The following is a 13,997-nucleotide window of genomic DNA, read 5'->3' on the forward strand; positions in this document are numbered from 1 at the left end:
AATAGAAATTACTGTTGAGATGATGACTCACTTTAGGGTTGCCCAATTCCACTTTGGCAGTAGTAATATTTTCAAACAATCACCTTCTGATTTGTGTGCCAAATCCTTTTGCTATAGGAAAATGTCAGGCTTATGCGGTCCAACTGTTTTATTTAAACTTAGCTTGCATAGCCTTCAAATTACATTGGAGTGGTAAAAATTTTGCAGTTGGGCTTAATAGCTGACATCACCTGTACAGCACCCAGAGGCATACATCATTAAAAAGTATCTCATTTTGTAGCTGTGATGCTGCAACACTGACGTGTTCCAATAGAGTAGACATAAGAAAGTTGAGTTAACATATAAGTGTGCTGAATCTTATATATCTGCTGAATCCTCTATATCTTTTCCAACTGGTCAAGCACTGAGTTTGTATTTCTTCATAATCTGTAATAATGGAATTCTGTCACTGAGGCATTCATTCACAATTATTTTACAAATGTTAAAATGGTAACATTGTTATTCAGTGGCTGAACGGTGTAGAACTTAAGGAACAAGCATACAGACTCAGAGAATGCCATGATCTATGAATGCAATATTTCTTTATTAAAATTGTATGCTGTTTACTGAATAGCTGAAGTGCCATGCACAGGAAAGATGTTGGTTGGTTGAAAGATTCTGGCCTGATTCTCTAACATCATCAGATAAAGAACCTCCTGAGTAAAATAGTACTATGGTGACCAAGTAAGATTTAAAGAATTAAACTGGATCTCAGACTACAAGACTGACTTAAGCTATGCACAGCATTGTGTCTCACATCTCTGTTATTAATGGTTTTATCTCTCCTATTTTATATTAATTATGTTCATGAATTATCAAATACCTTTATGTGACTGTAGCTGTAAAGCTTAGCCTCATTATGTTTAGTTTTGCTTTGCTTCTTACACAGAACATCTTTTGGATCCTAAAAATCCTACTTGTTCTAACCATTGCATTGAATTCATCATCTAAAACCAGGCTTTTATAGGCATTTTTTTTCTTCACTTCAGAAATATTCCCATATTTAAAACCTACAGAATGAGGTTGGATGCTCAATTTTTCTTAATCTTAGTTACAAATAGAAGTCTAGAATCCTCTGGATAATGTCCCCGCTGTAAATCTGATGTTCGTTTCATCTTTAGATTTCAACTTTTCATAACTGAATTATTTTCTTCACCACATCTTTACATAATTTATTTGCATATTTGCAAGGATAGCAAGCAAAACAGCTTTAAACATCACCTGCGATATTTTCTTCCCCAAAAAACTTGTCATCTTGTTTCTGCTTTTTGGAGAGGAAGAGGGAGGAGAGTAGGGAAAATAAATTAGGTTGAAGATTAAATGCACGTACTACCTGTGATCAAAATTATTAAACCATTGCCTTGATTCAACTTTCTTCCACAGCAGGCATTTTAATTTGGTCTGTGTGATCTATGCAGGGGCATTGCTTGTATTTGACTCTCGTGAACAGCGAAGCAGCCATGTCTGTTACACTTTCAGCAATACCTTCTGGTCCTCTGTGAATTAATCCAATGTGCTTGGGATTAGATTAAAAGATAGCACTGTGTTTGGTATTTATAAACCGACAACGAAAGTTAGGAGCTGCAGCTTCAGCTTCCAGCCTCTGATTTTGGGCAAGGCACTTCATTTCTGAATGCTTTGCTTGCTTCACCTCCAAGATGAAAAGAAGAAATTTATTCCTCAAGGAAGTGTTTGCTTTAGTTCATTTTAAATCATTTTGAGAGTCTTCAGTAAAAGGTTTCATTAGTGCCTACCAGTGCTATTATTCATAATAAAAGAGGCTATTAAAATTATACAGAAAACTGGTTTTGTTGAACTGAAATTTACTTCATTTAATATTAAATTCTCAATGGTACTGAATGAAAGACACAGCTTAAACTGGCATGAACTGGCAAAATTAGCATGAAGTGGAAAAGCATATAAGTTTTATAATTAGAGAGATATTTCAGGTAATTCCCGATGTAGTTCTTGAAGTAAATGGAATTATGCCATTAATAATGTGTGTGTAAATATTTACTTAAAATTGCACACACAAATTCTGTATATATGTCTTGGACGTAGTCTTTTTTTCTAATTTTAATTCCTATCAGTTTGCATTAGCATTTCATCAATTTGAATTTTATACATGTTTTAGAAATTCATCACAACTCTGTTCTTGAAGAGATTTGATTTATACACTGCTGCTATGTAGAAAATCACTGTACCAATATTGCCACCTTGATTTTAACCTTGAGAAAAACTTAACATTAAGAATGATAGCTGCATGCCAGGTGAAGGATTTCCGATTTGTTTGGTATAGCAGATTAAATTTTTGCTTCTGTCCGTTTTCTTTAATTTTTCAGTGGGTCACATCATTCAGGAAGCCCATCAACACATTGCTCTAAAAAGAGTGGCTCCCTAGATACCTCCAAAGTCTACATAGTGTCACAGAATAGTAGTCAACAGATTACTGGGTCAGTTTCAAAATCCTACCACAGACAAGGAGCAGTGAGTAAATACGTCATTGGATGGAAAAAATCAGAAGGAAGTCCTACACCTGAAGAATCTGAAGTTCCTGAGTGCCACGAGTAAGAGCTCTGTTTAACTTTGTTGGGGGAAGAAGGGTAATGAAAATAAATTCTAAAACAGAATAGAAAAATGAAAAAAATACACTCAGTGTCGCTTCTAAATGTAGCTTTATATATCAAAGGTACAAAAAAAAAAAAAAGACAGTAACTGCACAGGATACTGTTTTCTTCTGTATTCTATCCAGCTGCATCTTTTTTTTACCATGTGTCAAATGAAACAAGCTGACAGAAATTTCTGGAAGTGTGTGTAGGCAAGAACATATGGCTATGTCAGACATTCCGAATTTCCACGTTGAATCTTTAGGAATCAATTGGGAAGCCACAATTTTATTAATGTCTTAAAGACCTTTTCTACAAATCTTCAGGAACTTTATGTAGTTTAAAAGAGCTTACTTCCTGGTGGTTCGGTATTAAACCTTACTACCTTGTTGCCTGTTACATCGGCTAATATATTACAGGTGAGAGAGATGACCATAAATGTATCAGTCATCTATGGTAGATAATTTTTTTAAATTAGTGCCAGCTCAGGGTATTTTAGTGGTTCTTTGGTATGTTTTTCTGACTTTGTTTTTAATGAACAAGTACAAACTGGTAATTAGGACCCCACAAGAAAAAGATTAAGTGTGGATATATCTGACCCGCTCTTTGCGAGACTCTACAAAATGTGGAGGCTTCAATAAAATAAAATAAATAAAAAAAACAACATAAAACTGTATTTTTCTAGCAAATAACAGACAAAAATATTCAGAACAGTTCTAATGAACAACTATATGTACAGCTTAACACAGAACAGCTCATGAGAAATGTGTTCTTAGTTGGAAGAAAAAGGCTTGCACTCCAGGAAAAGATGCAGTATCTCAAATATAGAGATGATACTTTCCCACTGCTGCAGCAGTAATAGGCAATGTTTGAATCTGCTGTTTAAAACCAACCTTTAAATTCCTGTTATCTTCAAAATTGTCTTCTCAGATAATCTCGTTGCTTTCTTTTTGGTGCATAAGCCGTTCAGTTCTATCCGTCAATATATCATAGGCAGCCCTATATATCTTGATAAATTGACAAGATGACATGCAGTACTTGATTTTCAAGTGTTTAATATGGGATTACGCTGTGTTTAATGGGAACAGGTTATTTACAAAAAACATCTCATATTGGATCTATGTGCCTATTTATGGCAAGACTCATGCTTAAACTTACAAGCTAGTATATACATGCATGAAATCTGAGCCTGAAGTTAAACTTTTAAATTCCTAATTTTCAAAAGTAGATGATTTTATTACCTTCCTGTCCTGGTTATTTCTGTTTCTTTGTGTTACTGTACTGGTGATTTCATTTCCCTCCCTCGCCCACCTGCCCACCCTCCCCCAGTGTTTTACTTGCTTAAATTGTTCAGTTTTAATAGTATTTACACTTAAAAAGTGATAACTTAATTGATTCCCACAAGGTTTTGCATTTTGAGGTTGAACTGCTGAAACAATTTCTCTTTATTTTGAATAGATCCCTTAAAACAAAATTGCATAATGAATCATAGCATTTAGACTGAAACCACAGCAATTTTAGAAGAGTGTCTTCAAGAGCTAGTTCTATTTAAGAAATATTAATTGAATATGGCAGCACTTCATCTATCAGAAAATATTTTCAGATTTTCCCATGGCATACAGCATTGCTTCACCTCTTCCTTTCTAGGAAAGCTTTCTGTACATCACAGAGAGGAAATCTCTCTCTGAGGATAATTATGTTGAAATAAAATAACATCTCTAATTAGCAATGATGATGAAAAATCAGGTCAATTGCTGAATGTTGTGCCACTATAGGATATAATTCACTGAGAATTACACTTTACTGTAGCAAAGCTTGTTTCCTCTCTGCTGAAGACAGTCACTGATTATGCTGCACTTGGCAATAAGTAATGGCTTCAAGCGTATGTTCTGTGTGATTGGGAATCTCTCGTTCCTTCGATTACATTTCCAGAGTAAACCTGTTAAAATTCTTTCTCCTTTCTCACTGGAAGGAAGCTGAAAGATAATAATTCAGTTTGACAGTCCTTTGTTGGCTGTAAATACACTTTTATATGTTGATAATTAAGGAAGACAGCTGTTTTATTTATCTAAAGAGCTTTATGAAATTGCTGATAATAAAACACACTTGGCACATGGCACAATCGATTGCCAATACACTTCAAAGATTGCCATTGAGGACCGTAATAATTTTGCCGGATTGTGAAGCTGGATACAATATCACACTATAAAATACTGATTTTCTTATTTGCTAAGGAAGTAGAAGTTAAAATATTTTGTGATGAACTGTTGGAAACGTTGATATAAATACAGCTTTAACAATAGAGAAGTGTGGTGTGTAAAAAAGATAGGCAAGCTAGGAGAAACAACGGTTACACTTTTTAAATATTATGGTTTCAAATTCCTAAAATGGATTTTTCAGTGGTTTAAGAACTTCATTTTGGATCCACAAACAGTTTCATAAATACAAAGTGATTGAAAAAATGTTCTAAATAAGAGTGTGCTGTGTCAGGAGGTAATTCAAACAACTTTTACTTTGTGACAGAAGATAAATGCAGTCTTTCAAACCCAAGAGCGCTATTGCTTCTCTTGCTAAAAACACCAATTGTCTCAACAGAGTGTATGATGATATTGATGCTGTGTCTGCATCGAGTCCACTCCAAACTTCCGTGAGGAATGCCATTGTTGAAAGCCAACAAGTCTTGTCCAAAGAAGATTTTCTGAAGTTGATGCTGCCAGACAGCCTCTCTATGGAGGAGGGGAGAAGAAAGGTTAGCTACTTTCTTCAGCTCTGTGTATCTCAGACACAGTTACCTTAGAAATGAATTTCTGGTATTTGCAAAATTGCTAGAGAAGGCAGTATCGTTTTGTACGAGCTAAATATGTTCCATGGGGATGCTGTAAATACTGACCATAAGGCACAAAGTGTCATTTCCCACAATATGGAAATAATACCTAGTTTGGTGATTTTGTATGAAATACAGTGTTTGCTTAAGCATGTCTTTGCTTAGCTTGAGCAGAGGCAGATGCAGGTTGAGCGACTTAATCAAATTTGAAAAGTTAAAAGTAACATTTTCAAGGTTAGATGCCTAAATTTATACACCTCACATGATATTAGGGCATATGAATAAAATTAGCCTGCTTTCCCCTGCCCTGTAATACTCAGCACCAAAAATTCTGTTTGAAGTCTGAATCACAGTTTCATGTAGGTACCAGTGGCAACTGCTCAAAAGGCATAATTGTCAGTGCTAGCGGAGAGCATACATCTAATCTTTATAGTATGAAGACAATCAGTAAAATTTACAAAAGTAAAATCAGTAAAAGTTCACAAAACGTGGGTAGAGAGCTTAAAATTTACTACTCCCCAAAGTGTAAATGGTTCTGAATTCTGTGCTTAATGTGGCATAAAGCACAAAGCAATTAAATTACTCAAGATAATTGTTACACCTCAATATTAACTCAATGCTCTCTTAACCCACTGTGTTTATACAACGCGCTAAATAGCATAATCATCATGTCTGAACAAAAGTAACACATGGGAATCCTCAAAGTGGAGAGTTGAATTTAAAATTCAAATCATATATATTTTTTAATGTGCAGTATGCTAAGTATGCATTGTATGGGTTTGAATTTTCGTGAGTAATGTCCTAGAGGGTTTTATGATTTATGATTGATACAATAATTAGTTTTTAGTAATGATTTCAAGAGCTACCAATGTTTCTGGCTACCTATAATAAGAAACAAGGAGTGAGGAGGTGTGGCCGTCCTGAGATAAATTGCTGCTGTCCCCTTTTCCTCCAAAGACACCCAAAGGAAAACTAAGTGAGAGAGACCATGGTCCCTGACTCGCAGGGGATACCCAGCCGTAGGCCCTGGCAGTGTACAGTCTTTGATTGCACCTTCACAGAGGGAAGTGATCTTGGTATAGATGAGTCTGTGGCCTTTGGCCACAAAGCCAGAAAGGCATTTTCTCAATATGTAAGATTCTACAGAATCAAATCACATGTTTGGTTTGGTTTTACTTTGTTCGCAGATCAGGGACTAAATGAGCCCTCTAGGTAATGTTTATTTTTATCGCATCCTGAAAGGAAGCTCTGTAAAGCTCCAACAATTAACATTCAACATGTTTGGATAGCTAGTGAACAACCTTTATAGATAGAAGATGCAATATAAGGTTGAGGAAACTTGAGTAACAGTCAAGAATTGCAGCAGGATACTTGCTGGGTATCTTGAGTGCAGGAGAGAGAATCAGAGACCCTTTGGTTCAGAGGGTGAAATCTTTTAACTCTTTGCCCAGTGTGGTCCCTAATTAGGCTCTGGGTCTTTTGATACTCTTTAGCCAAAGCTCATAGGAGGATACCATACATCTGTTCATTTAAGGATGCTGTGTATGTCCTCTATCCATTCATTTAGGGATGCTGCTTATGTCTATTGTTGTGATGAATTTACATTAAATATTAAATTTTAAATAAAATGTGTTAAAATAAAGTACTGGATGATATTTAGTCCCGTGGCCCATATCTGTCTCAGGCAAATCACTAGAACCGATGTAGTATTTTGATGCTTTCCTAGTTGAGAATCTAAATATCCCCCTCAATTTTCTCTGTGATGTAGTTAAGCATTTTAACAATTGAGCATGTTATAAATTGTCATCAAGACAGGTGCTTTCCTGAAATAGCACTATGAAATGTATTTAAGTATTTTGTAAAGACTGTCTTGTGGCATTGAGTGTTTCTTTGTATTCCTTTTAGACGTGTTCAACAGTGAGCAAGTTTTGTAAGAAATATAGCCGTGAAGATATCTTTAATTCTATGCTGTATTCACTGTTTTCAAAAGCTACTGCTTTCCAGCATACATTCTGCGTAGGGAGTGTGTAACTCATAATTAATTACAAAGAAAACAGAACGGGACATGAAACAGCTGTATGCAGGACAAACCAGTTAAAATAATTAAGGCAATAACTGACCTTTGAAGAATAACTGGATTTGAAGTGCTGAAGAACGATTTATGAAGTGCAATGGCCCAGTTTTACAATGCAGTAACATCTTGTTTTACTGTAGATGTATGGGTTGTGGTTTAAGTAACTTTTTGAAATGCATGAAGAGTTTTTGCTGGACTCTGTTATCCTCTTTTCTAAGCCTCTTTTGTGATATCTGGAGAGATGCAGTGTCTCAAGTCACTTTTATCATCCAATGGATTATATGGCAGCATATATCAGTTCAGAATGTTTAACATTAAAGCATAGTCATTTCAAATTACAGTCAAACAGTTCTATACATAGTCTTGAATAAATGTTGCCAGAGTTGGTAACCTTGTATATGTTTCTGGAAAACATTGCTGTCATAAGCCTATGGAGATTTCATTTAGCATTACAGAATTAATAATAAAACTACACAGTGTCTGATTAATTCATGGTGAAATGTTCCTAAATATCAAGAGGAAGTATGAAAATTTGATTCGGTAACTCTTTTGAGGCCCCAGTAGTTCTGATATGGTGGAACAAATCTCTGTTCTTCTGTATTAGCTGAAGAATTCCAGAGTGCCTCCCTAGAAAAAAACTCCCAAGAACTGATGATGGGATATGATCATGTGAATTATCTTAACCAGTAATATATGTTCGTATATCTTTGTATTTTGATGTTTAGTTTTCATTTTATGGAAACCTTTCTCCACGGAGGACACTTTATCGTACCTTATCTGATGAGAGTATATGTAGCAATCGAAGAGGATCTTCATACGCTAGCTCTCGGAGTTCAATGCTGGACCAGGCCTTGCCAAATGATATCTTGTTCAGTACTACTCCACCATATCACAGCACATTGCCTCCCAGAATGAGCCTGACTCCTGGAATGGGAAATCTGAGAAGTAAGTGATTGTTGCTGTCATTGCTGAGTTTGGAATATTTGTAATAAACTCAAATAAATCACCAGACAGTAAGTTAGATTCCACTTTTAAGGTGAAATTATGAAATGTCAAATCAGTGTTCTAGTTATCCCAGTAAAAGAATATTTGGTCAGCAGTACGTGTGTATGCTTGCCTTATGATCAATTCAGATTTATCACGTTTGGAGACAGCATTCACTTCTGAAAAAATTTTCATGAGATCAGTGATAGGCAACAAACATTTGTCTGAAGATATTTCTTACCATTTTCTTTTCCTGTGGTGACCTAATTAAGCCAAGTTGGCCTGGTTTATTTTTAATATTTGTGTTTGTTTATTTATTATGTCCATTGAAATTACAGAAATATTCACAAATATATTCAAAAAAATAGCTAAACAGGACAGCTTCTATTTACATGATTCTTTTGGTAACATCTTAAAAGGAAATGTGCAGTAATTGTCGTCATCATCTCCAATTTCCAAACTGAATTTGCTGATACTTTTTTTTTAACATGTTAGTAAAACTTTTGCCAGTAACACTTCATTTTTAATAACAGAAAAAGAGTAGTCTGGGTTGCTAAGTTAAAACTATTTTTGAAGGTGTCTTTATTTGTGAGGTCTTCATAAGCAAGATCGATATTATATGCTTATCTTGCAATAATTTTAATATGAAGTGATGAACTAAAAAGTTTGTAGTAGTTACTTTGAAAAAATGTAATTAATACTATGAAAATTACAAAAGGAAAAAAGAGGGAAATTGTGAAAAACACACTTATATACCGCAGCCCAAATCTACACAGCCAGATACATATATTTAGCCTATATATCCTTATTTATATACTTATAATGGTGAATTGGTTTTTTCAACAATGCTAAATTTCTTCACTTCTCAATTATTTTAGGCTGACCTACAGGGGATACCCAGTCTAGGGGGGGAAAAAGGCACTTTTAGTTAGCTGCTTTTAATATTGCATCACAGCTGACAACAATTTGGAAAAATAGCAGAGCACTTGTGGACTCTGAAGTCCATAGTTAAGAAGCTGTGGGTGGATTTCTGGAAAGCGTTAAGGACTTTTGTAGTCACATGTCCAGAGAGAATGCAGATAGATGGCTTAAAATAAATGGTAATAAAAAGGGCTCTGTCACTCATCGTATCCTTCAGGAACTAGCAGTCACTTGCTAAGTTTTGGAAGTAAACCTTACATACAAAACACTTTTCTAGTTATAGTGGCCCCAGTTATGGGACTGAGTTTTAGTCACTAACCACTGACTGGTTTTAAAGTGGTATCAAAAGCAAGTGCTAAATGCCTTTTCAGATGGGAATGCATGTTTGGTGTACCTTTTGCCATTCTAAAAATATTCTTCTATCACAGTGAAACTCTACTATAAATTTAACATGAAAAGATCCTTTGTTTTTCCTGATAGAGAATGAAGACCCATTTTGTTTCATTTGAGACTAATTCGGTAGATTTTGTGGTCTATGAAGGAGCTGTGTATGTAATCAGGCAACCTGGTTGTGTTTTTCTTTTACTATGTTAGGCCTGTTTCTAGAACCATCTCTTGTGAAGATAAATGTGCAATGGGAGCAAACCTTCAGGATGCTTTTATTCTGGAGATTGACACAAGGCAATTAATTGTGTACGTTCGAGCTGTACATTGCTCCTCCAGCAGAGAAATTTCAGTGTTCCATGTATTAGTTCTGTCTTAGACACCTGATTTTCCATTCTTGCTGCTTCTGAGATACAGGAAGTTATTTATACACACAGCTGGGAAAAAAACATGAAACTAGTATCCTGTCAGTCAAAATGAAGCTGTTTTTTGATATGCAAGGCAGTTCATGTATTTCCAAATACAACCTCTATTTTCTGCATCTGATTTTTTATTATAAGTATCTTTCAAAGTCAGCAATATAGGATCTTTTATGATGGCTGTTTCAAAGAAGATTTAATTAGTTATCTGTAATTACACTCTGAAAACAAACACATCATGACTTGCCCAACTTTGTTTTCAAAATAAGACTAGTCATTATCTCCATATAAGAAACTGACTTTGGCTCTTGTTAGAAAGGTTTTTGCAATCAGTACATAGCAGGTATTTACATTCTATAGCAGTGATGTGAGGGATTTCTTTTTCATTTATAATTTTAGCTTGAGGCTGTAGTTTCAGATATCAAGATTTTTAGCTGTCGTGGTAGTGTCTTTTGTAAAATACATATGTTTGTGATCTTAAAACATTTTAGTTTTACTGATACTTAATGTTTACAGAAATCAGTGGAAATAGCGTGGTTTTGGCTGGAATTAATTTTAGAAAGATGCATTCTTGCATGTTATTACCCAGCATGTGGTACATGAAATATTGTGGCAGCACCATGTCTCCTGAGACCCCTCTAGCAAGGAAAAGAGTGTGATTAATAGGTAAGCAAGGCAGCACCAAACCAAAGCATAATAGGCAACCTGAAGGGTTTCATTTACTAGGAAATCAGTATTATTAGACAGAACGACCGTGCAAAGATGGAAGCAGAAACTTCAACTGTGTGCCATGTTGGCAGCAGAAAGGACATGAGAAAATGAAGCTATAGGATTTTTTGATTATTTTATCACTGGCAGAAGTGAAGTGAAAGAAGGGTTGCTCTCAGTAAAGCCTGAAATGCAAGCTCTGACAGTTGAATGCTGTTGATAGCACACAGTACACAAATGTAGAAAGATTTATTTCTTTTTTTAACTTAAACCACAAGGGAGAACTCGTGTAGCTGAGAACTCTGGAATTTTACCTTGGGGACATCAAAAATTCCCAACTGAGACAGTGCTGTTGGCGTTGAATGATTCTAGCATACCATACAGGTACAAATCTATCCCTAACTTGTAAATTCATGGCAGCTGAGCTAGCAGCAAAAGAATGAAAACAACGAGAAACACTGATACAGAACTAGTGTACTAACACAAGCTGGAAACGTAGGAAGACACATGGAAGCAGTCTGACTGACATTGCAGGCACCATAGTCCACTCCTATTATGAAAGACAAAAAGAAAGAGGCAAGAAAAATAACGTTCTTGTGCTGTGAGGAAAGGAGCAAGGTGCACGATACCTGCAGTGAAAAGGGTCTTAAGGAAGGGAATATTTTGCAATGATACACTAACATTCTGAAAGTTCTCAGGTCATACATGCTGTAGTGGAAAATCTAACAGAAGTGCAACTGAGGCTGGAGAGCTGGCGGAGAGGAACCTCGTGGGGTTCAGCACAGGCAAGAGCAGGGTCCTGCCCCTGGGGAGGAGCAGCCCCACGCACCGGTACGGGCTGGGGCTGACCTGCTGGGGGGCAGCTCTGCGGAGGGGACCTGGGGGTTCTGGTGGGCAGCAAGTTGCCCGTGAGCCAGCAGTGAGCCCTGGTGGCCAAGGGGCCAGCGGGACCCCGGGGTGCGTGAGGGGGAGCGTGGCCAGCAGGGGCAGGGAGGTGATCCTGCCCCTCGGCTCTGCCCTGGGGAGGCCCCATCTAAAGTGCTGTGACTTCCCAGTTCCAGAGAGACGGGGAACTACTGGAGAGGGTCCAGCGAAGGGCTGCAAAGATGATGAGGGGACTGGAGCATCTCCCGTCTGAGGAGAGGCTGAGGGAGCTGGGCCTGTTCAGCCTGGAGAGGAGAAGGCTGAGGGGGATCTTATCAAAACATGCAGGTATCTTACAGGGTATGTGTCAGGAGGATGGGCCCAGGCTCCTTGCAGTGGAGCCCAGCGACAGGACAAGGGGCAATGGGCACAAGCTGAAACACGAGTTCCACCGGAATATGAAGAAGAACTTCTTTACCTTGAGGGTGCCAGAGCACTGGAGCAGGCTGCCCAGAGAGGCTGTGGAGTCCCTACCTGGACACAATAATGTGCAACCTGCTCTGGGTGAACCTGCTTTAGCAGGGGGTTGGACTAGACAATCTCCAGAGGCCCCTTCCAACCGTGACCATCCTGTGATTGTGTGATAGATCTGCAACTATGTTGCTAGACAGAAGTCTGTCTTAAAACCGGCTTACTACCAGCGTTTGCTTCAATCCAAAACTAACCTCATTGATAAGAAGCAGTATTAAAATGGAAGAGCGTCACTGTATATTGATGTACAACGCGAACAATTTGGAAACCAGTTTTTCAGTAAGCAAATAAAGGCTGTTGAATAAATAATACATGCAACCAAAGGAGTACATATGTTGTCCATTACAGACTCTCACACAGCAAATAGTTCACCGTACCAGAACATTGGACAATCTTCAGTAATAAAAGGGAGGGGATAAGTAGTTACCGGGAGCATGTGTCCACTATTCTAACAGTAATGTGAACTTATGCCCATGAGGAAGTTACCAGCAGGCTGGCATCTTTGGAAGGAGACTTTGGCCATACCTAGGCAATACTGAAGAATGGAAGGGTTCAACAGGCAGAAGCTGTTGTTTAAGAGGACCGTAGAGATATAATTGCTGATTGCAGGAAAGAACATGGAGCAGACACTGGGATTTATGTCTGCATATGATTTGATGTGTTCCTTCAGCTGCAGCATCTTTTGAGATAATCTACTTGTTAAACGACGTGTCTAGTTTGAGCACAGTAAGTGAGGAGTACTTAGCAGATATTTTTTCATGATCTACAGTCCTTGAATAAAAGCAACAGTTTCAACTGAAGAAGGATACTTGTCTTGGAAGTAGAAAAGGTCTTAAGTCAGGTGAATCTTCTTTCTGTATAACTAATTACTCTCTGAATACAGAGGTATGTAGGACCAATGACAGTTAATTTATGGAGCTCTGTTGGAAACCAAACTGACCACATAATTCTGGTGAAAGTAAGAACTCTTCAAAATGCTTTATGCTTCTATGTATCAATAATCAAAATAAAAATTATAAGTTTAGGAAATGCAATAACTGAAAGGATCAGAAATCACAAGATCAATGATTTTGTGCCAAAAGGAGTACAGCAAATAAAGTAATCTTTAAAACTGAAAGGTAACACAAATTGTTTCCTCAAAGGAAATAAGGGATGAATCTGTGTTGCTTCAAAATCATTCTTGTGGGCAATGAAGATAGTGGCCTACAAGATGAGACATATCCTCCTGGACACACAAAGGTGGGCATGCTCAAGTGTAACTTGCCACCTTTGCACAAATCAAAAAGGAAGACAAGAGGCAGCGGCAGCTGCTGATGTGGCAGTCATACAGAGAAAAAGTGGAGACAACAGTGAGGTAAGAGGAGCAGGGGAGACATGGAAATACAGGAGGCTAGAAATAATTCATCTCACCGAGAGCGTTCCTGAAATACAAACAATGTTCTCTGAATTCTCTGAAATTCAAAAGCACAAACAGGCTTGTATCGTTAGAGCTCCTTTTTCTTTTTTTTTTTTTTTTTTTCCTTTGGCCCTCCCGCCTTGTGCAAGAACACATAATTTATATCTTGAAAATGAATAATTCTGTGATGGCATACTCATGCCTGTTCAGTTATTCTGCTTATAATTTCATCCATCAGCATGAGCAG

General features: G+C 37.2%; 1 protein-coding gene across 8 annotated transcripts in view; it reads left to right on the forward strand.

Annotated features, from left to right (window-relative positions):
- SIPA1L2 (signal induced proliferation associated 1 like 2) overlaps positions 1-13,997 on the forward strand; it is a 151,861-nt gene that overhangs the window by 124,048 nt on the left and 13,816 nt on the right. For all 8 annotated transcript variants that reach the window (XM_055810595.1, XM_055810597.1, XM_055810596.1 and 5 more), the window contains 3 exons: positions 2,382-2,606; positions 5,241-5,394; positions 8,269-8,488. In XM_055810595.1, coding sequence (XP_055666570.1) covers positions 2,382-2,606; positions 5,241-5,394; positions 8,269-8,488 — 599 coding nt within the window. The remainder of the gene's footprint in view (positions 1-2,381; positions 2,607-5,240; positions 5,395-8,268; positions 8,489-13,997) is intronic.

This window comes from Falco peregrinus, chromosome 7 (genome assembly GCF_023634155.1).
Source record: "Falco peregrinus isolate bFalPer1 chromosome 7, bFalPer1.pri, whole genome shotgun sequence".
Taxonomy (NCBI): Eukaryota; Metazoa; Chordata; class Aves; order Falconiformes; family Falconidae; genus Falco; species Falco peregrinus.